Source organism: Mytilus trossulus, chromosome 5, assembly GCF_036588685.1.
Source record: "Mytilus trossulus isolate FHL-02 chromosome 5, PNRI_Mtr1.1.1.hap1, whole genome shotgun sequence".
In the NCBI taxonomy this organism is placed as follows: Eukaryota; Metazoa; Mollusca; class Bivalvia; order Mytilida; family Mytilidae; genus Mytilus; species Mytilus trossulus.
In genome coordinates, this window is record NC_086377.1 from 41,857,278 (window position 1) to 41,884,470 (window position 27,193).

At 31.8% G+C, this 27,193-nt stretch overlaps 1 protein-coding gene across 1 annotated transcript; it reads left to right on the forward strand.

Moving 5' to 3' along the window:
• Positions 1 to 423: 423 nt before the first annotated feature.
• On the forward strand, positions 424 to 26,797 carry LOC134717955 (A disintegrin and metalloproteinase with thrombospondin motifs adt-2-like). The gene is made up of 16 exons (XM_063580456.1): positions 424 to 443; positions 11,657 to 11,742; positions 13,178 to 13,316; positions 15,030 to 15,205; positions 16,885 to 17,055; positions 17,422 to 17,592; positions 18,023 to 18,193; positions 18,768 to 18,938; positions 19,323 to 19,493; positions 20,495 to 20,665; positions 21,290 to 21,460; positions 22,466 to 22,636; positions 23,771 to 23,941; positions 24,356 to 24,502; positions 25,931 to 25,952; positions 26,365 to 26,797. The coding sequence occupies exons 2-16, from the start codon at positions 11,673 to 11,675 to the stop codon at positions 26,795 to 26,797; spliced, it is 2,526 nt and encodes an 841-aa protein (XP_063436526.1). The 5' UTR covers positions 424 to 443; positions 11,657 to 11,672.
• Positions 26,798 to 27,193: the final 396 nt, after the last annotated feature.

Here is a 27,193-nt window from a genome sequence, read left to right on the forward strand (position 1 = left end):
GCTAACAATAAAATCAAAATTCGGTAGCGCCTAATGCAAGGTGTAGTACGATATTTGCTTTCCGTCAGAAGCAATTGTGGGCTTGTATTTTGGTTGTTTTTTTTAACAATAATTCTTAAATAATTTGTTCTAATATTAAAAAAAAATTAAATTTGTTTTAAAACATTCAACCAGCATAGATAGCATTAGCATGATTAGGATACAACTCGGATATATGTATATTCTAAATTCACTAACTATTTTCACTATATTTTGAGTCGATGGAAAATACAGATGAAGCAAGTTCGGTTTACATTAACATGATTTATTAAGCACATCTACCAATCATCAAGTCACGTTCCAAATATGATCCCTGTGAATCCCCGTTTTCTTTATATAAACAAGGAAGTTTTCTTTAAGTTTTATACATAAATAATAGTTAAGATCGATGACTCTATTAACACGTAAGTAAATATTATATTTGACAGTATTTTGTATATATAAAACTTTCTATCAATACTATCACTTTCATATCATTATCATTGCTTATTTTTTTTATATTTTTAATTTTATTTCAACTCTTTCGAATACTACAAACTTTTGCGCTCCATTTGTTAAATTGGATTTCAATCAAAATAACAGATACAATATTTTACAATATTATCGTAAACAAGTAGTTGAGATTATTATTTAAGTTGCATTTAGTTAGCTTTGTAAGTTTTACATTAAGTTAGCTTTGTAAGTTTTACATTCAGTTAGCTTTGTAAGTTTGCCTTATAAATGTGAAGTCAATTTTTTCTTCATCATATGTTCAACATGAATGCGGAAATATCGAGAGACAATAAGTTTTATCAAGATGCGAAAAATATTGCAGCACACATTGATCGTTGCTACAATCCTGTCACCATATTGATATAGTATGGTTTCTTTGTAATAATTTGGGACTGCAATCAACATTTTATGGGTTAAGAATGTACCAAACTGGGAATTTAGATTATTAATTCACTTTTATCATGTTTATTTGTTTATCATCTAACCTATGAAAGTCGTCTATAATATATGCAAAAACGAGTAAAAGTTGAATATATACGTGCATTAAAACAACCTGATGTTCTATGTGATTTATTCTGCTGTCCGTGCACACATCGTTGTATATATTCAATGACATTTGATGCAACTGCCATACATGTGAGAGGTTGAGCGCTAAGAAAGCCAGGTTCAATCCGCCATTTTTGACTTCTTAGTTCCAAGTCACGAATACCACAGTTGTTGTCTACTTGTGTGATGTATTTTACCATTATAAGGGACATTTCATTTTGAATTTTTCTCAGATTTCAGTATTTTTGTACTTTTACTTTTTGCTACATAAATTCTATGCAAATCTGAATTTGCAATATTTAGATGCAATCATTACATTCAATTGAACATGTGTATATCATTTGAATGTTTGAAATACATTTATGATTAAAATAGATATGTACTCAGTTCTCGAATTTAATGTTTAGTTCAGCAAGGGTTTCGTCCTAAATTATGTTCATCTTTTTTCATTGTTTCAAAGTTTATATGTTAGTTGTAAAAGAGAAAGGGTTGATCAGTGTTTTCTTATAGTTCTTGGCATCTAAACATTGAATACTGAACAACATATATAACTTTTATAATATGAAACTACACATCTTCAGTCAAACAATCCGGACACTTTGCTAATGTGATATACAACTGGGGCTAACACGACGAATGCCGCATGTGGTATATGATCTCTTCACCTTTCCAAAGAGTTGATGAATCTTTACTGTGTTTATGTTTTGTTTTGTGTACTATTGTGTGTCGTTTTGTCATGTTTATCAAATCGTTGTCAGTATATTTTCCTCCTGTATTGTTCGTCTCTTTTCTTGACAAAAACAACACTTAATTGTAACTCAAATATTAACCGAATTGCAAAGCAACAGTAATACATAACTAAGTACACATTTATTCTAAACATAAACAGTTAATACATATAAATAACGCAATACAAATAGTAAAATAAATATCTTCCTTGACATGTATGTTTGATGATAATTCATTTAAATTTATTTTTTTAAATCCTTTCAACTGCGTTTCAATGATGAATAAACTTATAAAGAATTATTATGCGTATGATTTAAAATTTCATTATCCTATACGTTGAATATATATTATTTATTATAAATTTCCTTTGCTAATCATTCAAGAGGAAACTTGGTGATATACTTATGCATGTTTACATTCAATCAGATCATCGGAAAAGATTGTGCGCATTAAGTAAATATTTCGAAATGTTATTTAATGTATTTGTATACTACATGCACTGCTATTGTCATTGCGTTTTGTTACTTTGAAAATTGGTAGTATAATTGCTTATGGTTTGTATTTTTTTATTACATTTAAGGTAACACGATACCGAATGGCATATCTCCCGATTTTCAAACTTTTTGGCACACGTGTTCTTTGAATCGAGTTACATTGGAATATGTAATAAAAAATTGGGGTCACCATTTTTGTTTTCTTTGTATTTTCATGAGAAAACGTCAATTTTGGCGACAAATTTACTTAGGTAGGAAATGCCTATTTTTCGGCTTACTTTTTTAGATTTTCCAATGGATGGCTATGTTCTGATATACGGAGAAAAACAAAAAACTAACATAATATCCAGGATTGCATACTGAATCCATACACGTATAGAAACTTATATGTCACCATCCTTGTTTTTTTAGATAAATGGCTTCAAAGTTGATTGTTACCCTTAGAATTTGGCTGAAAATGTGTGACGTTATTGAATACAGAGTGTAACGTTATTCTTACTTAGAGAAATGGAAAATAAAATATGTGTCGGAATCTGAATGGTGTTTATTTTATTTACATTTCCCTTGTCGGGTGTCGTAAATTTCCTAGTAATGCAATATGACATATTTCGTCCCGCTCATGGAAATTTCACTAAAATGAATTAACAATAATGTTGTCTGATTTTCACACCAAACGAGCATATTGTAATTCAGTGGTTGTGGTTTGTTTATGTGTAGTCTGTTTCCCGGCCGTTATTGAAATTCTTGGTTGACATTTGTATATTCCGAAGGCATACTGAATGTTTTACGGAGGGGACCAACCTAGTTTATTGTTTTATATAAATAAGGCCGTTGGTTTTCTCGTCTGAATTGTTTTACATTGTCATTTTGGGGCCTTTTATAGCTGGCTATGCGGTATAGGCTTTTCTCATTATTAAAGGCCGTACGATAACCTATAGTTGTTAATTTCTGTGTCATTTAGGTCTCTTGTGGATTGTTGTCTCATTGGCAGTCATACATCATCTTCTTCTTTTTTTATATATACTTGAAACTTGCTGGTTGGTTCCACGTGAATCTTATAATAGACTAGTTCATGAATCACCGAAAGTAGGTACACGTTAAATTCACGTATTTTTTTTAAATAAGATAATATTCAAATAATATCTAAATTCTAAAATTTAATTAAAATCAGGGTGGTGTCATCGCTTCATCCATGCAGAAAAAGAGAACTTAAAACAATTTGATCTAGTTAACAGTTTTATAATTGCTCGGTTTTTGATGGTTGTTTAATATTCAATGGCAAATAGTTCATGCATGTTCGGGACGATACAATACAATATTGAAAACAGTTGTTAATAAAAGACACATTTGATGCACCAGTCAAAAAAAGGTTGAACATTCTGTTAGTTGTGAGTTATGAATTGTGAGTGAAAATTATGAGTGAAAATTATGAGTGAAAATTCTGATTCTGATAAAATACACATTCTGAAAAATAAAATAATAAAACTCAAAGGATATTTCAGAACTCGATCATATTCTTAATTTGCTACATACGTAAGTATAGCGTACACTGTGTGGTGTAAATGTGTCAGTTGGTTGCTCAGCAAGTAAGACAAACATTGCAAACTGTACGCAACATTTCACAAAATGTCTGTCATTTGTGGAAAATTATTTACAAAACAAATCTTGAGATCAGATATGTATTCTTTATAAGTAAAAGAAACTGCGAAATATAAAGGTTCCAGCTTGAAATTCCACATTTATCAGATAGAAGCCGGAGTCTGAAGTCCGCGTGCCTTTTATATTTTATCAAAATGCCTAATCAAGCAACCTGCCATGAACAAAAATAAAGAAAATCTAGAAGATATGCCCAGCTTTAATATATGTTGTAACACCATGTACATAATTTAAACCCGAAGCAAAAAGACTGTAGTGCCAAATAATTAGCCGTAAACACCCTATATACCAAGTGCGGTATTGACGGTTAAATGGACACAAGTGACACAATATGATGATACGTGCCTATTAGGATTTTGGTGACAAAACATCATACTTGAATATCTAGTTCATATAAAGAATTAGTTATTTGAAGATCTAAAATGAAGTAGCAATGTAAGCAAACTAACATTTCCGTAATTTTGTCTTTGGTGGAAAGTTGATAAATTGGCAATTTTCCCGCACCACCTAATTTCATTATGGTTTGAATTTTCTACCGAAGAATAAAAGTTTTAAGACTTAAACAAATATTTACTAGAGACTGAAATGTTAGTGTGATACTTATACTACAAATGTTTTGTTGTCGTTAAGTAGATATAGGAAGATGTTGTGTGAGTGCCTATGAGACAACTCTCCATTCAAATAACAGTTTAGAAAAGTAAACCGTCATAGGTCAATGTACGGTCTTCAACACTGAGTCTTGGCTCCAGATTGCTTTCTTATAAACTGCATATCCCATATCATCCATTTATCATTTTAACAGGCAACTGTTGTAAAAATAAAATGTTCCATATAATTGTTTGCTTTATCTATACTTGTACTTTTACTAGTCTCATGTTACCCCACTTCCATAATGAGCAAGCGGAAACGTAAATATTTCTTTTTGCGTAAATGTTCGTAAACTATTTTCTTTTAAATAGAAAAAATTAGAGGCAATGATTTTAATTTTAACAACTAAAGTTTCAAGTGACGGTGGTTAATTGTAGGATTGATTGCAGTTTGCTTTACGTCCAGTGACAAATAGATCATGCATGTAACATGTATGGGCGAGAACAAAATATCAATAAATATTTCTGGTCGGTTATGTAATAGAGGCGTTCCGGGATTATGGTTGAGTAAATTTGGAATGACACTGGAAAATGAGGGTAAATTGGATAGGGACAGATATTTTATCTTGCAACAGGCCACCTCAAAGAGTTTTTGCAACTGTTTTTGATTTTCAAAGAGCATAGTACTCTCTTTATTCGAGGAATCGGATTTAAAGTCCCCATTCTGACCGGATGTGACTGCAAAGTTGATACACCCCGCACGCCAAATGGACGCCTCACTTTGGAAGCATTTTACTGTCGGTCGAACTGAGAAGACCAAGTGACAATTTCTATTCCTTTGTTACCTTTTAGGTGTTATTCGTAGAATAAAATCAAAATATAAAAATTATGTACAGTGTCAGAAAAATAAAATGTATTTGTCCTCACTACGGAACAAGACTCTTTCTGTTGTTTGAATAAAAAGTTAGTCAGTCGTTTGCTTGTAAAAAATGTCACGAAACCAGTCCTGACTATAAACTTGCGTTTATATACGCAAGTGGATACATGGAGCTGTCTTTAATCAGACTTTAACTAGCCCTGAATTGATTTTAATTTCTTTTTTGCCGAATCAAGTTCTCATGTATTTCTCAGTCTTCGTTAACTTTCTCAAGCCTCATTTTGAATTTGATGTCTGTCCCGTGTAGATTTGTTCTATATGATTACAAAGCTAGCACTTTATATACTAAATGTTCGGATTCACTCTCTACAGACCAATGAATTGCAGAGACTGTTTATACTTGGAACACAGGGAAAGTTTTTCGGCAAAATATCAAAGTTAAACCACTTTTTTACATTCCATACTAACAAACTATTTTCTGCATGGTTTTCAAAGTCTGGCTGTACGATGAATGGTTCTTTTTCGCCTATTCTATTCGAATTCTCATCCAGGTGATAACCTTTTTTCAATTTTGGCCGAGCGGTGTTTTGACGACCATTTTTATACGAATTAATATTTGTACAATTCCGTTTTTTTTACACATCGTCCTAAGTTTCTATAGATAAGAATTCTACGTTCAAAAAAAAATTTCATGGGGATACGGCGTGCATCATGCATAAGTATTTATTGCAAAAATAAACCAAGAATAAAATAAAGTGACAAAACTCAAGTCCGTAATGCGTAAGAACATATATAGTTAAATCGTGCAGATGCTTAAATATTTAAGAAACAGAATATTTAAAAGTAAAGTAATACATTTTTAAAGGTTAACAATGAGCAGAAGAATTGCAGAAAAACGATAAAGCAATCTATGTTAAATAAGTTAACTGTTACGTATTGCATCAAAACACTTGGCATTCTGCATCTAGAAAAAGTTTCCGTTAAAAATGTCACATAGTTACCAAATTATTTTTTTTTATTATTTAAGATCACTTTGTAATTGCAGAACCTGCTCCATTGGCTTGTATACATGTTTGAACGTTATTCGATAACGTCAGGAACGATAACTCGTGGCGTAACGTCATTCGGTATCGTGTTACCTTAATGAATGAAATATAATTACATATTCAATACATCATACTTCATACAGTAGGGTTGGTACTTCCCAAATATTGACTTTGTTCGTTTGTAGCACAAACAACAAACGCCACTAATGCTACTAATGAAACATTATTATACAAACTTTATTTTTATATCTAGATATATATATTTAAAATACTATATAATTTATATGCGAATGTATCTAAACCAGTACCACCCTTCCCTAAGGGTTTCACCAGCCCAGTAGTCAGCATGTGCTAACATGAATCATTATTGATATGTTCATATTTATAAATAAACTGTTTACCAAACTTTTGAAATTTGGAAAAAAACTAAGGCTTTTCTACCTCGGGAATATATTACCTTTGCTGTATTAAATTTCGTCTGCTAGGTCTCAATTGTTGTGGCATTAACCCATTTTAAATAAAAAGAATAAGTATTATTATTGACTACAAGACAACTATCCACAATAGACTAAAATGGACAGACATTAAAACTAGAGACAATCGTAAGGCACCTAACCATGAGTATAGCCAATAAGCATTGTCTATGAAGTGACTCGATGTAAAATAGTTCAAACGAGAAAACTAACGACCTAATTAGTTATCAAAGGTCATTTATACAACTTCCTGTTTGGGTCATGCCGCCGAAAATAGAGGTCATCAGTAGAGAGTTTAGGGAGGGAAAACTTTAAAAAGCGATCCATAAGAAACTTTAATACGGTATGATCAACTTTTTTCGAAATTAAAATTGACGTAAACAAATATTTTGTTTGAAGTATTTACGGTAGTTTAAACAGGTCTCATTAAAAAGTATACTGCAGTAATGCATGGCGAATTGTTTTAACAGGGTCCCAGATAGCTTGAACTTGATGAAAAAGTTGTGTAATTTTAGAACTTATCTGGAATGGAATAGGTGGCGATTAAGTGTATTGTGCAACATATGATTTTATTTATAAATGTAGATATTGTTATGTTTGTGTTGTGTCTTTATATAGAGATCTCAAAATCATCTACGTATCTTTTTTCTTTTGTTGAAATCTTTTAGTCTTAGATGCATGATTTTTTAAATAGATCTTAGTGGCTTTGAACTAGCTGTTAGTTAACTGTAGTAGATCTGTTCATTGTGTCTTTTTGTGTCGGGATTTATTAGTACCCGGCCACTTCCACTTGTATTTTGTCCATCTGATGAGTTAATCCTTTACTTCGTTCTGATGTTGTACTGTTATACCACTGTCCCAGGTTAGGGGAGGGTTGAAATCCGGCTAACATGTTTAACCCCGCCACATTATTTACGTATGTGCCTGTCCCAATTCAGGAGCCTGTAAATTCAGTGGTTGTCGTTTGTTTATGTGTTACATATTTGTTTTCGTTCAATTTTTTACGTAAATAAGGCCGTTAGTTTTTCGTTTAAATTGTTGTACATTATCTTATCGGGGCCTTTTATAGCTGACTATGCGGCATGGGCTTTGACGGCCGTATGGTGACCTAAAGTTGTTAATGTCTGTGTCATTTTTGGTCTTTTGTGGATAGTTGTCTCATTGGCACATTTTCTTTTTTCATATATGTATACATTTATTATTATAGTTATAAAGATTTGAATACAATGTTGACACCTATGTCTCAATTTTTTTCACATGTCTGTTGATATTGCTCGCACATTGCTGTCAATATAGTGGAATGTTATGCGCTTGTCATTTAGAAGGAGCTAAACAATATGTTAAAACCACATTTTTCTACTTATGAAACTGTATTTTCTTCACATTCGGAGTTTTTGTTATTAATTTGGGTAACCAATTGGACTGCGTTTACTAGTATTAAAATTATAATGTTTGGAAATCAGAGATTGAATAATAAAAAAACAACAATGGACTCTCATCTAAGTATAACTTGGAATATGAAGGATAAGAGTAATTATAATATGGAGCATGATGATAGAGAGGATGTAGCTATAGTATTCATTCCCAGATGTGTAACAAGGCATCTCGTTTAAAAGAGGTTAAAATCCTTGATCTAGCTATAACCACTGCAGCTATTACCTGTGCTAATTATGATTCAAAGTTTTTTGTGCAACAAAAATCAATTGGGATGGGCAAATAAAGGCTACGGTAGTATAACGCTATTCAAAACTCATAAATCGATTGATAAAACAACAAATCCGGGTTACAAACTAAAACTGAGGACGATGCATTAAACATGGGTGTAGATCAACGACACAACAGAAACACAACATTAAAATGTAACACACAGAAACGTACTATATTATAACAATGGCCAGTTTACTTACTTGGCACTGTACTCTGCCCCCAAAACATGGTAGGTAACTTTTACATCCTCTTGAGCCTCAGGCTCCATTACTAGAATGAATCTCATTCGTCATATTCCAAGTTATTCTTGGATGAAAGTTTAATATACTAATCACGCTCATGATCGGCTCTTCGAGAATGTATCTATAGCATATGCAAAGTGTTAGCACACACAAGTAATTCTCTGAACAACTAACAAAGAGCAAATCAGAATTTGCTGAATCATTCAAGAAAGTACTGGAGACTAAAATAGTAATCAATCTAACAAATATTTCTGACTTAATGATAAATATAATACAAATATTAAGGTAAAGTACCAATAGTATTAATGCATGTATACAAAATAAACAGTTTCAAAAACATTTAATATAAAAGTAATTTTGAAAATAAAGTATAAAAAAACTATTTTTCTCAATATATTTTGTAGTCTGAATTTTTGAAATACCGAAGTTTTTTTACCTCAGGATTAAATTACTTTAGCTGTGTTTGGCAAAACGTTTAGAAATTTTCGGTACTCAATGCTCTTCAACTACGTACTTTATTTGGCCTGTTAAACATTTTTGATTCGAGCGTCAATGATGCGTCTTTTGTAGAAATAAAATTTGAATCCATGTATCTATGATGAGTGTATGTACTATTTTCAAGAATAATTAGTATATACATTCAAGACAAATTCTCCTAACTACTAATATATAAAGAGCATAACAAGTTTTGAATTTTCAAAATACAACTTGCATGAGACTTGCATAAATTGTATTTCTAAATATCTACTGACATATTATTCGGCAACACTTTTCTTAAATATTTAAATTGTTTGATTTTTTAACCCTTCCTTTTTGTACTCCTCACACATGACTTTCACTGTAGTTTATATAATGCTGTAAACACAGTCAGATACAGATTTTCATTAGTTAAGCTTTCGATATTATGTATACATGATGTATCTAATATTAATCTATGGTAACATATCTAGTATATTTACAAGTAAAAACTATCATTGCAAGTTCTGCAAGTAATATTCCTTTGCATGACATTTGCAATTCAGTCTGTATTTAATATTGTAAGAACAGAAAAAAACTGATTCAAAAGTCTCAAGTAAGCAGCGAAAGCTTTATATACAGTGTTAATATTCATAACTGTAACATGCTATAGCAATCAAAAGACTCCTCTATGATTCAAATTCAAAAAAAAATCATTAATAGGCGATTATTTTAACACTAAGGTCACACGTCAATTAAGGTGGACCTTTTCAAAACTACAGGTACATGTCAAATATAAAACAAGCCCAAACGAAATAAAAATAAACAAGTATAAATTGAAAACAATATTCAAACTGATGATTGCGTTGGATAAAATCCACAGTTTTTATATATGTGCATGTAAAACAAATTTACTTGTAGAGGGTCTAAATACAGCACAAACAACATTTTTTTAAAAGACCAAGAGAGTGAACAATTTTTTTTTTTAAAGCGCATTTGACTAACAGGTCGAATAACTGATGTTCGTAAATCCTGCTGACTGCCATTCACAATTGTTAAATAATTTGATCACAAATATGAAATAAAATGGACCTACAGTATGTTTCTCCCTAGTAAAAAAAAATGTTTTTCTTACAATTTATATTTTTTTTGTAATTTAGTTCTTTTTTTATTTCGATATTACCTTTTTTTCTCATATTAGTTCAACAGAAAAAAAGTACTTAGAGATTATTTTGAAGCCTTAAATTGGTTTGTATATTATACTTGTACTCCTACTTGATAGTTTCGACAATATTGTAAGTTGGTAATTGGTATTTATACTTCATGTCCACCACGTCTAAAAAAAATAATGTTAGAAAACAAAAGGAAGACATTAAAAAAATATATATATTTTGATTTTTTGCCAAGTTCCAGTGTTTGTTTTTATTGTGTGGTGCATTTTTCTACGAATAATAAAATTAACGGTACCCATTTTCTTGCACCAGATGCGCATTTCGACAATACATGTCTCTTCAGTGATGCTCATGGCCAAAATATTTGAAATTCAAAGCTTATATAAAAGATGAAGAGCTATAATCCAAAAGGACCAAACAGTATAGCCAAATCCATGAAAGGAATCAGAGCTTTGCATGAGGGAGATACATTCCTTACTTCATAATAATTTCTAATATTTTGTAACAGCAAATTTTAATAAAACAAAAAATACGTTTTTTCATGCCAGTACCGAAGTACTAGCTACTGGGCTGGTGATACCCTTGGGGACTTATAGTCCACCAGCAGAGGCATGGACCCAGTGGTAGTTATAAAATAAACGGTACCAATTTTCTTGCACCAGATGCGCATTTCGACAATACATGTCTATTCGGTGATGCCCGTGGACAAAATATTTGAAATCCAAAGATTATATAAAAGATGAAGAGCTATATTCCAAAAGGTTCAAAAAGTATAGCCAAATCCGTGAAAGGAATCAGAGCTTTGCATGAGGGAGATACATTCCTTAATTCAGAATAATTTCTAATATTTTGTTACAGCAAATTTTAAAAACACAAAAAATCCGTATGTGCATGCTACTGGGCTGGTGATACCCTCGGGGAAAGTATGAGAAGAAAAGGAAAATGTCAGTTTAAATCAAAATACAATATATAGAATAAATAGTGTTTTTGTGTATTACTCATATAAATATTAAACAAATTACATGTACATACATTTATGAAAAGAAGATGTAATTAGGGGGAATATTAAAATGTTTCTTTTTAACAATAGAATATTACTGGTGGAAATATTATACGGTTTTAATGTAATTACTCATACAGGGATATTGAAACTGATATGTGGAATTTTTTCCTTTTATCCACAACACTGTTTATCTGTACCCGTGTTGCTAATGGACAGCCTGATGGTAAGTAGTTATGTTTAAGCGTTTATTGCATTTTTTATACTTCCAGAATAATTTACATGATATACATTTTCTAATTTCTAAAGGTGTTTTGAAAAAGTTAGTATTCGTCTTATGTTTGTTCTCTCTAATGTTTTCATCGAGAAACTTAACAGTAAAAGTTATCGGTGAATGTAAGAAGGTCTTAAATAAAGACAACAGTAGTATACCGCTGTTCAAAACTCATAAATCCACGGACAAAAAACAAAATCGGGGTAACAAACTAAAACCGAGGAAAACGCATTAAATATCAGAGGAGAACAGCGACACAACACCGAAACGCAACACACACTGAAACGGACCAAGCAACAGACAAAACACCACGAGAATAACAAATATAACATCAAAACCAAATACATGAATTTATTAAGCATTGTTCAGTTTGTCTGTTTCCTATAATAGTCCGTTTTGTAATAACCAAAAAATGTCAGCAATAGGTGATTTAAGACTGGTTGATGGTTCCCATTCAAGAGAATAGAGATTTGAAATATTTCATTGTTTTTACATATTCTCAGTGTTATCTAATGATATAAAGGTAAGAAGATGTGGTATACTCTTAATCAGATAACTGACCACAATAATCCAAATAATGTACAAGATTATCAATTCCATGTCCCGGTAATGCATTCGTCAATGAGAAAACCCCAAACCGCATCCAACGCTATTACATGCAACCGAAATGACAAATGCAAACCAATTCAATAAAGAAAACTAACGGCTTACCTTGACCAGTGGCATAACAGTACAACATAAGAACACACTATATCAGTTGAAAAAGGCATACATAATCAGAAATTTACAAAAAACTAATAATCGAAACACAGAAAACACAGAAAACACAGAACAGATCTGAAGTTAACTGGAAGTTACTTCCAAGCGAATAACAACTTATAAGAATCCATTTCACGTCTGTTAACGGTAAATGACGGAAATTAGACTTTACAAATTCAATGCAATTCAAATCAAATCTTTATTGCCATAACACTACATATTCCTAGCACGTTATACAACATACCAAATTAGAAATAAACAATAGCAAAAAATCGATTCTTATAAGTTTTTATTTGCTTACATCATAAGAATACATAATAAAAGTAAATATTTGAAAAGTTCCCTTTTCTCACTTATATAGACTGTTTTAAAAAGGATCTTAGCTAATATGAATGAATGTGTGATCTTTGGTTGTGTACAAATGTATAAATGTAATTGTATCTATTTCGTTTAAATTTGCAAAGTGCATATTCTCTTTTATCAAAAAATCAAAATGAACTTTTCTATTATTTGTATTATTATAGCAATATAAAAAGAAATGTATTTTCATCTTCAGTTTGTTTGAAGATTTTTCAACCTAGTTTACAGGATATGTACATTTTGAAAGTCTTCGGATATTTTTATACAGGTACTATCAGACTAATTGGGGGAAATAATCAAGAAGAAGGACGCATCGTGATTTATCACAACTATCAATGGGGAACAATATGTGATGATAATTTCGATACGTCAGATGCTGTTGTAGCTTGTAGACAACTTGGTTATAGGTAAGCAAGCACAGTTAAACCATCTCGGATACAGGAAAAATGATATTTTGGTATATCAGTCCATCAATTTGTGTTTCCATCAGTCAGTCCGTCACATTGAATAACGGCTGCATGTATATCGGAAACTTAAAAGCAAGATTTCTTTACATACGCCATTAAGCGTTATGCGACCATATCATTTTGTGTGATAAATATCAGATTCTCTTTCGTTTACGTATATTTTATAACACATGCATTTGTTATGGTCATGTGTAACACTCCTCTTATTTATCTAAAAACTGACACACTAATGGTTTTTAGAATCTGTTATATACTGAGACGTGCAAAAAATATTCGGTCACAATGGCGTTGTGTTTACGTTCTTACAGGTGACTAAGTATTAAACGGCATTGCCCCATGTCATTCACGTCACTGATGATTATGCATTGTACAGCACATGGGCTACTGTCATGTGACGTTTGTTGTCGTTTTCAATTAAAGAATCGTTGAAAAAGGTAAATAAAAAAATATGTAGAAAAAGGTTAGCAACTGTCAACGGATGTCAAAAACATAATTGTTGAATTGTTCAAGAACACATGATGAACAGGTTTATTTATGGTGAAAAAGAGACGAGGGTGAAGGCTGAACCTTTTTCAACCGCGGACATCACAAACAACATATACAGTCATGATTTTGGTTGTATTTGCTTGAATTGCGTCGACATATTTTCTTCTGTAGAAGGCTATGTCAATCCCGTTAAATACCACGAAATACTTGATGAACATCGGTGGGCAGGATGGCAACGCCCCTGTCAATCGTGCACAATCAAACCAAGAGTTTGAAGCTCGGAACAAAATAAACGATATGACTTCATGGTCGCCAGACTTGAATGTAGTAGAACTATTTTTTTTTATATAAAAAAAGAACACTTTAAACACGTGCTGAGATGATGGTATCTTATAATGATTTGATCCAAGAAATCTACCGTATTTAGGTTAATAGTATGCCTGTCTATATTCAGTTTATGTACTGAACGATTCCAATATTAAATGTCATAAAACTCAACGTATTCCTAACAAAGTATTAAAGGTAAGGTTTTATATTTGTTGAATTTCATTGGTTGATTTATCTTTAGCCCAAGCATAAACTTTGCATCTTTCTTTTTCAAACGTAAACACAACACCATTGTGACCGAATACTCTGGATACTGTTTGACGTGTTTTCCCATCAATTATACACAAAAATTCTTTGTTTTGAATACTTTTGTGTATTAATAGTGAACAAAAGCCTTCTTTTCTACTTGTATATTCTACATGCAGGTATTTTTAATCGTTCAACTGTAGCATTCATTTGTGGGAAAAAAGTCGTTTAACTATGTCAACATTTTCCATGTCACTGCTGATATATTTTTTATCATTAGATTAATATATCATTACATATTATATTGCATGAACACCATTTTTTAGATATGTATCGAACATACAATTCTATTAGATCATTTAAACTTTTAAAATTTCTCAGCATTTGCATACCGTCCCCCTTTTATGCCATTTACAAATATGTACATGTGTCAATCAATTTAGTATTATGCATTACGCTTATTCGTGGTAATACTGTTCATAATTACTGTCAGGAATGCACTCCAAATACACAGAAGCTTCTAAAAAGGTTTGCATTTGCACTCAGGTATTTGAACAAATAATTAAATTAATTAAATTAATCATTTGAAAAAAGGACGTCCATGCCTATAGTGTACACAGCAGGTGGTGGATCAGACCCAATATGGTTAGACGATATGGGTTGCGAAGGTACAGAATTGAGAATTGCTAATTGCAGACATCCAGGATGGGGCGTCCACAATTGTAACCATGGTGAAGATGTTGGTGTAAGATGTACAGGACAATATGGTGGTGAATAGATATATACTATTACTGAATATTAATAATATTATAATAATTAGTTGTAAAATCTCCTAAAATACTTGATAGAATAACTGTTCAAGAACAGTCTCTAGAGTAATTTTCAGTACACTTGTAGAAAAGATTTTAACAGAAGCTTTTTTACCCTAGAAGAGTTTTAAATAGTTACACACTCATCATTCATGTACTCTGTCGGTTAGACATTTTAACCAAGAACTGTTTCTTGCAGTTTTTACCATATACTTCATTGTTACATATCTACTCTTAGATAAGAAATGTTTCGACAATGTTCTGGAATATATACATTTTTTTATTATTTAAGGTGTTATCGCCTATGTACTTTTAGTTGAATTTTTATTTTAAAATTTTATCTTGGTCAATATGTGTTAAGTCATTGTGTTACGTGTTGTGATTATTTAGTTCAGCTCTTTTTGAAATGAATTTTTTACTAGCAATATGATCAATCATTTATTTTTTTGGTACTTCATATATATATATATAACGAGCAGGGTTAAAGAACATCAGTTGTTCTAAATTGGAAACTACGTTCAAACCTATGATTGCGTTGGATTTAACCCGCAATTTTTATACGTGTGCATGTTAAAAAAAAATCGTTGTAGAAGGGTCTAAATACAGCACAAACAACATTTTCCATAACACTAAAAAAGTAAAAAGTATTTTTAAACAAAACGCATTTGACTAACAGGTATATAAATTCATATTCACGGCAATAATGTATGTTATATAATAACGGTTAAATTAGTATTATTTGACTTATTTCTCCTGACTGCGCGGGGTTTGACCGGTATTTTTTATTAAAGACCAGTCTATGTAAAGACAGGTGTATTGGGATAAAATCATAAATGATGTGTCCTGTTATTTATCCTATATACTTTTGTATATCTGTTTGGTGACACTGATAGGTGATTAGAAACCAATAGTTAATACAACAGCAATCATCCATATCACACACAACTTTAAATAGACTCTTCGTATGTAAATTTAAATGTAAGCTACGTCCGATCAGATGAAATAATATTGGTAATACAAAATAATCAATACGTTTAAATTTGTCACGGTTAACGTTATTGCAATTCTTAAAATATTGCAAAATAATTGTATATTTTTTATCTGAAAACTTTAGGAAAAGATGCTTTTCAGCTACTATTTACATATATCGACAATGTACTGCATTTCATTGGGTTACATAATAATTTCTGCTATTTTGTTATGATTAATATTTGAAATTGTGTCTAATTTATATTTGAAAATGGGTCAATATTGCGTTTGCGTAAAGTGGTTGGTGATACACGTTATCCATACGATGCTTGCCGGTTATTTGATTCTTTTGGAATTAATGGAAAAAAGAAATTACCTGGTTTCTTTTCAAAGTTCTATAGAAATGCTAATAAAAGCAGATTTTGATTTAGAAGATATTGTTAGTCTAGCATGCGTATTGTAGTATGCTTTTGTGCATTAGATTGGCAAATGTTTTCAAATTATCAATTTTTTACTTACGATACAGACATTACCATTATTATTTTGACATTGACTAAAGCGTGTAAACTGTATATTCGGAAAGATTTGGGAAATTCATATTTAAACAGCGTGCATTGTCACTAGCAGCGCAAATATACGTTTTAGAACTGTATGATATATATATTTTACAGTAAATGGTAATTGGGGATGTTGGTCCACTTGGTCATCTTGCACTTCCTCTTGTGGTTCTGGTACAAGAAAAAGAACAAGATTGTGTGACTCTCCTTCGCCAGCATTTAATGGATTACCGTGTACTGGTGACTCAAACGAAACGCAACCATGTACTGGCAGTTTTTGTCTAGGTATATTATTCCTAAACCTATATTTTTTTAATTTTTTTTTAGGGGAATAAATTAAACGTTTACGACATATTATAATCATTTTCATCTTAGTATTGAAGACCCAATTATGAAGCAGCAAATATCAACTTGAATGCAAAAACTCAAAACTTTATATGACACAAATGGTATCAGACATTTGGTTTATAACGCACTTAGACGAATGAAATAGTAAAGACATTATTACGAGTGTATGAATAAATTTGCGAATTATTGAATATGAGTTAATTTCGAGTACACTTAAATATATAACATTAATTGTAATTTGTATTGGTAAGTTTTCGTTCTGGAAAACATGTTCTAACTTATTTTACATTATTTTGCTGAAAGTTAACGGAAACTGGGGATCATGGTCAGGCTGGACAGTATGCAGTTCTAGTTGTGATACTGGCCATCAAACGAGATCCCGTCTCTGTAATAATCCGGTACCATCATCAAATGGTGCGCACTGTTATGGAAAGTTGTTTGAAGTACTTAACTGCAGCATTGCAAGGTGTACAGGTAAGTCTGTCTCTTGTATAATAATCGTTTGATCTACACTTAATGAACGTATTCTTAACATTTGCTGTCAACATATTCAAGATGAAACAAAATATCAATACATTGATCAAAACATAGATAGGGTGCTTGCTGGTTGTCCTTTTTATTTTATTTTATTTATTTTGTTGTTGTTTGTTTTACTTTTTGTGAACTTATCATGAAAACAGGCAATACATTTGTTATTTAGTTTATGCCAATTTATGTAGTTATGTAAATTTTAGACATATCGCATTACCTTGATAAATAGTGACGGTATGCTATGACATCAAATAATCTATAGACATGTGATTAATATTAGCAGTTATTTCAGATTTTGTGGCAAGCTTTTTGGTTTTTTTTATTAAGAAAATGTTCAGAATGCAAATTAGTTGTTAACCCTTTCCCCTTAAAGTTAATGGAAACTGGGGATCATGGTCAGACTGGACAATATGCAGTTCTAGTTGTGATACTGGCTATCAAACGAGATCCCGTCTCTGTAATAATCCGGTACCATCATCAAATGGTGCGTACTGTTATGGAAAGTCGTTTGAAGTACTCAACTGCAGCATTGCAAATTGTACAGGTATGTTTGTCTGTTGTGTGAATAAATTGTATTGTAACGAGCATTAATATATTCTTAATGTTTTGTTGTAAGTAGATTCAAGGTGGAAATAAAATCTCAAAATATATTTATATGAATTAACATGATAAAGAAACGATGTTTGCTGTTTTTGTTGTTTATTTCAGTTTTTTTTTTATTTGTGTTGTTTGGTTTAGTTTAAATTGTGTATTTCTTACCATCTATGTAGCCATCCCTTTAGATATTATAAGATATAAGTATAGTACACTTCAAGTTTGTGACAATAGTAATAAGCCGTTTTGTATGTTTTGTTTTAATTATAATCTTACCTGGCTAAAAGTTACATCACAAAAGTATCGAACACCAAAAATTTAAAACGGAAAGTCCTTTTTCAAATGGCAAAATCAAAAGGTTTAACAGATGAAACCACAGCTTAATAAATGATAAAATGTTAAAACATAATTTAAGTTATGTCCAATTGACTAATTGACTTATTTCAATTTATTTCTTCTGGTCATATTATCGATATTTTGTTGTGATTGCAATTCATATTCAGCATTTTTATTTTTGCTAACAGTAAACGGATTCTGGGGATCATGGTCAGTGTGGACACTTTGTAGTTCTAGTTGTGATTCTGGCCATCAAACGAGATCCCGCCTCTGTAATAATCCGCTGCCATCTTCCAATGGTGAATACTGTAATGGAGAGTCGTTCGAAGTACTAAACTGCAGCTTTACAACGTGTACAGGTATGTTTGTCTTGTGTGTGTTTAAGATATTTTTTGTATATATCCTTTACATTTGCTGTAAATATATTCAAGGTACTAGTACAATCTCGATACATTTATATACAATGATTTCATAAAGATGCTTGCTGTTTCTTGGTTGCTGTTTTTTTTTTCAGTTGTTTTTATACTTATGTTAAAATTATCTTTGAGGAAAGCAATCTACCTCAGATATTATAGTAAGTGAAAATTTCAAACTACAAGTATGTGACAATCTGTGACAAGTCGTGATGTAAGGGTTCGATATGTCACCTTAGTTGGTAAATAAATGTATCTTTTTCAAGATTTATTGGACGATTTACCTGCTTATTGATTGAAATTTAAAAATTGAACATTTTTTTGTGAAAGTGAATGGAAACTGGGGATCATGGTCGGTGTGGACAGAATGCAGTTCTAGTTGTGATTCTGGCCATCAAACGAGATCCCGAATCTGTAATAATCCGGTACCATCATCAAATGGCGCATACTGTAATGGAAAGTCGTTCGAAGTACTTAACTGTAGCATTGCAAGATGTATAGGTATGTTTTTCTATTGTTTGTGTTATTTGTCGTACAATCGATAATTTTGACAATCACTATGTCTATTCTTAAATGTGTTGCAAGAGAGTAATGAAAATAAAATTAACAACGCCAAAGTATGTGCCATTTTTTTTTTCAGTTTGTGATCGTTCTTTTTTTTTTTGGTTTCTTATTTTGCAAACATTTATAATTGTAACAATTATATATTCTGTGACAAATATATTTGATTAGACTTAGGCAGATGGTTTATGAGTGCCAATGATACAATTCTCCATCATAATAACATTTTTTGAAAGTTAACAAGTATAGGTCAAGGTCCGGCCCTCAACACGGAGATTTGGCTGACACCGAAAAACAAGCTAAAAAGGGCTCAACAAATTACCAGACAAGTGTAAAACCATTCAAACTGGGGAAACAACGATACCATTTATTTAAAAAGGAAAAACGAGAAACACTACTGAACCACTGAACATCAGATTCCTGACTTTGGACAGGTGCAATTAGTTGCAGCGGGATTTAACGTTTTAGAGATACAAAACCTTCTCCCTTTACTGAAACATTTCAAATTGCTAGTTTGAGCCAATTTTTTATTCTTTCGTTTCTCATTTCACAAAATGTATGTCTGTTCAAGATACTTAGTGATTCAAATAAAATAAACAGAGGTTATATATCAAGATGTTAAATAGTACTATAGCACAAAAAGTTACCGAAAAAAAAGGTTTTAAAAGACGAAACAAATATGATACAGATCTTGACTAATTAAACACTCATGGCGGAACCATTTTGTAGACTACATCACTTTCAATTGAATCAGTACTTTCTGTAGCTACCATCTTAAGTTAACAAATGATAACTTTCAAAATACAAAAGCAACCTGATGCACTCTTAATTTAACAGATAATTTCGTGTTTTAGTAGTGACATCTTGTAATACAGGTTTTATTTTTTTGTGTGGACATCTACCGACACAGCTATCTCACTTGTTGTATTTTATCTTTTTAGTTGACGGAAGTTGGGGAGAGTGGGGTAAGTGGTCAGAATGCAATGCAACTTGTGATGGTGGTGTACAGAAACGTACGCGTTATTGCAATAATCCATATCCTTCTACTGGTGGATCTGCATGTTCAGGGATGACCTATCAAATATCAATATGCGCCGAGACTAATTGTCCAGGTGAGTGATTCGTTTCTACAAAGTGTCATTGTATCCGTTGCGCTGTCTGTAACAAGTTTACATCAATCAGTTCAGATGATTTTTTTAGCATCACACGTTTTTAAAGTTAAAACAAATTTTGCATCTTTTGTTGTGTATAACTTTTAATAAGTAAAAACCATTAAGTGTGATTGTCAGGAATTGGTTCTTTATGTGTATACAAAACACAAAACAAACCTAAATTCATGAGTTACTTTGCTCTACTTTACTATACAAATTCATAAGTGGTATAATTGTCAATGATACAACTTCCAACAAGAAACCAAATGATTAAGAAAAGAGGGGCGAAAGATATCAGAAAGACAGTCGAACTCATAGATAGAAAATAAACTCAAAATGGCATGGCTAAAAATTAAAAAAGAAATACATACAATTAGTAGTGTACAGGACACAACATAGAACACAAAAGACTAAGCAAAACTAAGAAGTTAACAACTACAGGTCACAGTATGGCATTATACTATTAATAAAGTCCATGCCGTATAAGATGCAGTATGCATTTCATTAGTTATAGCTGAAACTGTAATGACTGAGCTTTAGATACGTTTTTAGAAATTGTTGTAATAAAATCAAACTGTCTTTTAGTCATTGGCACCTGGTCAGAATGGGGAGTTTGGAGTTTATGTTCGACCTCGTGTGGTTCCGGCAATAGGACAAGAGGTAGACGATGTGACAATCCTCCTCCGTCTTATGGCGGAGAGTATTGTTATGGCAATACATTAGAATCAGATACTTGTAATACCCATGAATGTCCTAGTATGTATATTGTATATATTATGCTAAGAAAATTTTTCAGTTATTATAATTTGTCTTCAATCTTTAGTGAAGGGATTGAAATAAATATCAGTTTTGCCACAACTTTGAAACATGTGCTATGATTGAAAAATTTGAAAATGAATTGCAAGTTATGACCGGGATTCTACAAATTAACATGCTAAATGTAAATAAAAAAATAGAAAATTAACACTTTTCTTGGGCATTGTAAAGAATTTAATAATCTTCTTTTTACTAATATGAAACGGAATGATACTTTACCAACGTAGAAATGCGTAATGGTTCTTGAACGGGAACTATTTGAAAAACCATGATGGTCAAGACTAACAGTTTCTCAAAACTGACATCATAAAACAATTGAAATGCAAACGTGTGTTGTTAATGAAGACGCTATTTTCAAAATGCTTACGTTATTCCCACATGTCTTACTTGAAACAACTTACTTGTTGACGGCTTTGTGGACTTAAATGATTAAGAAAGACCTAACAAAATAAGGCATGATGGTGTGATATAAGGGTTTCTCTGTTTGAGGAAAATGATGTTTTATAAGATGCGGTATGATTGCCATTGAGGCAACTCTCCACAATAGACCAAATGGCACAGAAATTAACAGATATAGTTAATCGTACTGCCTTCAACAATGATTAAAGTTCATATCGCATAGTCAGTAATAAAAAAAAACGAAAATGACAATGTAAAACAATTCAAAAGAGAAAACTAACGGTCTAATGTATGTACAAGAAATGACCGAACAACAAATATGTAACACATAAACAAACAAATGTATGTACAAAAAATGAAAGAAAAACAAATATGTAACACATAACCAAACGAAAACCACTGTTTTCCCTCAATAATTCAGACCACATGAAAAATCGGTATAGTCTTTGCAATTATGACTCTTAACAAGTAATCTATGAAATGCATGCTTGGGTTGATTTGTTGGTGCTGAAAAATAAAGTACTATCTCATTATCCGTATTTTTAGTTGATGGTGACTTGAGTGAATGGTCATCCTGGGATACTTGTAGTGCAACCTGTAATGGAGGAATTCAGGATAGAAATCGGAAATGTGATGCTCCTCTGCCATCTAACGGGGGACGTTACTGCAATGGGTCAACAATAGAAAGTCGTTCTTGCAACACCGAGAATTGTAAAAGTAATGTCATGTTCCATTTTACCAATCGATTATCCGACTAAGTAATTATTTTCAAAGGGAAATATGCTTGTCATGTGATAATAAACGAGCAAGGCCATGGCTACAAAAAAAAAGACAAACGGTTAAATAATAGTACACAAATACATTTCAAAGATACATGAAGACTAAGTAACACAAGCCCCACCAAAAAGGGGGTCGATTTCTTGTGCTCCGGAAGGGTTAGCATATCCTACTCCACATGTGCCTCCTGTCGAGTTGCTCATGTTATTTCGAGTTTGGGAAATAGCCTAGTTCGGTAGGTCACGTTCGTGGTGAAGAAGAAAGTATACTGTTGTTACGACATTGGGAGCATATCCGTTATCATTCGTGAAACGGTTATTCCATAATGTTCCTTTAACTCGTGATGGCTTCGACCATTTGGAACTCTTAGTTTAATAGCTTCCTTGTGAACATAAACCCTCTTAGAAGAAACCATGATATGAGATATAAGCCCGCGAAAAGCGTAGCAATTTGGAGATATATACTCTGTATGCAGGCTCTGTTTGAATGCTGCTACATTGAAATTGAAAGTTAATAAATGGGAAGCTGAAATCATCTCTTCTGTCGTTAAGATATCTTTTCAAACTAACCTCATTGTCGCTTTCTACATATAGATCAAGATATAAGTCAGACTTAACTGTTCCTGTTGTATCTTTCATCTCTAGTTCGATTGATATATGCGTTCAACATGGTCATACAATTATTTAGTAAGAGGACATTATCTTTATAGCGGAATGTAAAGTTAAGGTATAATAAACCTAAGTACCATTTACATTTTATCAATTTTCGAAATGTGCATTTAGTAAAGTAAAATTGGTTATTATAAAAAAAAAAAAAAAAAAAAAACTAAATTAAAAGTAGTCTTCGTTATTTTTAAACTGGATTGATTCTTGTAGGGAAATTTTAATTCAGATTTGACGAAAGCGTGTCCCTTTTGATATATCATTGTTAGCATGTATATTTTCTTTTGTTAGCCAGTTATTGTTTACTGTAATCCAACAGATTTCTAATATCGGAATGATAAATTCCTTCACATTGTATTTTTTAAAATTTACCATATGATGTTTGTTAATAATATCAAACAACACTTTCCAGTTGACGGACAATGGAGTGCATGGCAAGAATGGCAACCATGCAATACAACTTGTGGTAACGGTTCCAAACACCGAATCCGGGAATGTGATAGCCCGACACCGTACTTCGGGGGCTCTGAATGTATAGGACTTGCATTAGACATTCAAGCTTGCTTTCCAGACATATGTCCAGGTAAGGTTAGATGTTGGTCTATCATTTCTCCCTTTTATTTTCATATTCTGGTCTCATAACCATCAGGTTTTCTGGTTTTCTTTTTCCTGGCAATAAATTTAATGGTTTCATGTACTGCCTCTCTTAATATTTACTATAAATTCCCTAAATTTTGTAAAACATTGATAATAGAAATGGGGAATGTGTCAAATGAACTCATCATAGGTATAAGGACTTTAATTTTACATTTACGCCAGACCATCAAAAAATGTTTAAAAGGCCAAATAAAATAAGTAGTTGAAGAACATTGCAACAAATGCTGAACGTTGTGCAAATAATACTAACGTATGTAATGTTGAATCTAAAATTAAAACTAATGCAGTGCACAAAATGTCATTTTCTTTTTTTGTTATAAACTCACTTTGTATTTTGTAGATGCACATCTACAGGTCAAAAAGGAAACATCAAATACGGTCTCATCTGCACTTTTTGGAGGTGTTGCAGTTGCGTGCATTGTTGTAACTGTTTTCATAACGTGTATAGCTTTATTTGTATTTCGCAGATTAAGACTTGGTAAAGTTGGTAAGTGTTTGTAATTTATCAACTGATATCAACAAATACATAGATTTATCGCTATTTGTCGAAATTTCCCTTTGATCTTACAGACTGATCATTTCTTTTCTCAGCACATTGGAGTGATATATAAACTTATCGCTAGAAAGTAAGGATGCACATGCCCGTTGTCAATGAAATAAATAACGTCGTCATAGGTAACATTGCGATAAACAGATTATCTTTGGTCATCTCGACTATATTGATTTTCTCACTTTTGCAGTACCGGCTCAAGCAAGAAAATCAATCTCGTTGAGATGACCAACAGTAATTTAAAATAATTAAGTTGACTAGTGTTTGTAAATAACTTTTTGCAAAGGAAATAATAACCCTACTTAAAACATTTGATTAGTAGTCCACAAATACAATTAGTACAATCGTGTTGCATTCGAAGCGAGAACCAGACAGAGGGTAACCTTTTAGAAAACTTACACACGAAAAGTAAGACGAACCATTTTCTGCAGATTTTGGATGAATGGCCGAGATATATCCTTCAGAATCTTGTCTCATGCATGTTGAAAAATGGAATAAATTTTTCCGTGATGTTCATGACGAGTACAAATTAAGAAATATCTCAATTACAAGAATAAGAGCGATATTTTTCTACTCTCGAAAGTCGCAAAAAAAAATCGTTCGCGAACATTTGTTGGTTTGCAGTAGTCATTATATACCTGGCTAACACGAATATGTCTACGATCCAATTTTGATTGATATCACATGTTAATCATATGTTCAAAGTTATTCCAAAAGACGAAGACATATTTCGACATCTTCAAAGAGGATTACAAGTTTCAAACATATTATTTTACATCGTCGTCCAAATAGTTGTTAATTAAAATATAGAATGGATTTGGGAAATTTTTAAAGTATGAATATTCAACAGTGTATTATATATGAAATGCATATTTGGGGAAGTAAGTAAATGTCCCGCTACAATTGATATGTGTACCTCATTCCAATGCATTTACTAAGTTAAAGTTTCTGAAGGTCCCTCAGTCACAATATATATATATATTTTAACGAATATAGCAAATGTTTGTGTCAATATACCATAATTTAATTTTGGATGTAACACGTCTTCTGATTGGCTGACGTTATATCAGCCCATAAACCTAATTAAGTCAGGTAACCGTGACGTCATCAACGCTTTTTCAAGATTTTTTACGGTTTAAAATGGAATTTAAAACTTAATTATAGGAAATGACTGTAATATTTTTCTGTCTATTCGAAATAACATAAAAAATATGTTGCACACTATTTAATAACACGCTACGCGGGTTATTCAGTGTGCACCACATTTTTTTATGTTATTTCTTCATAGACAGAAAAAATATTACAATCATATGACCACAGAATGGCTTTATCTCTTATATTAATGTATGGTGTTTATTTTTTTAGCAAAAAGAAAAAAAAGTGGATGGTAAGTTCTCATTTTATTTATTGATATTTTAATTTGTTTCTTGAAAAAATACATTCGAACTGATTATTCCTTTTTTTATTGCATCGTGAGTTGTGTACATATGCTTCATGCAATCTAGTAAAAAATATTGTGTGGGTTGTACTGAAGCTTTAAACTTTGCACTATCTCTATCCATGTACATTTCTTAATCTCATGTTTCAAAATTAAATAAATAAATAAAAAGTGTAAATAAAATGCATTGTTGTCCTTTTTTTATTGTTTACGAGCTTAAAGATTTTATCTAGAGTCAAGTAATACGACAACACTAAAACGAAGTCTATTTAGGTAATGTTACTAATCGCTCGTGCATAATTTTCATAGTGTACCATACGTTTTTCATTGATTGACTAGACATAATTTATTTATTTTTCAGCAACACCGAAAGTCTTGCTGAATTAAGAGTAACTAGCCAACAAAATGATTACGATTGCATCGGACGGGCTAGTGGTATACAGAGTGGCGTTTATGACACCTGCAGAAATACTAATAGTAATGTCTATGATAATACACCATTCACTGCTAACGCTTCATGCAATGCTAACAATGTCGAATCACGTGCTCATGCGAAAATTCCATGCAATTCTGACAAAGTCGAATCACGTGCTCATGCGAACATTCCATGCAATGCTGACAATGTCAAAACACGTACTACTGCGAACATTCCATGCAATGCTGGCAATGCCAAAACACCTGATCATGCGAAAATTCACTCTAATGGTGACAAAGTGGAACCATGTGCTCATGCGAACATTCCATGCAATGCTGAGAAAGATGAAGAGATATACGAGAATCTGAAAATAAGATGAATCGGATTGATTCAACTGAATATTTTTTTTAAATTATTGTCATTAACACTTATATAGTTATATTTACATTAATATAGTCATTCATTGATATTGGATGTGTACTAATTGATATCTTAGTCTCAGATGCACTTTTGTATCATTTGATACTGGCATTGAAAAACTAGAAGATTTCAATAACAGCAAGTACTCTCAGATATGTTCTTAGTGTCTTTTTGATGTGGGGATGTTCAAGTACTTTGATAAGTCCACTTTGTTTGTTTGTAAGATATATTTCTGCTGTATACCGATCTGATAAGGAAGGCTCTTTTCAACTGATTTTTATTTTTTGGTTGTATGATGAAACTGTTACATCACTGTACTATGGGTTTGGAGGTGGAGGCCTTCAAATTAGTTTAA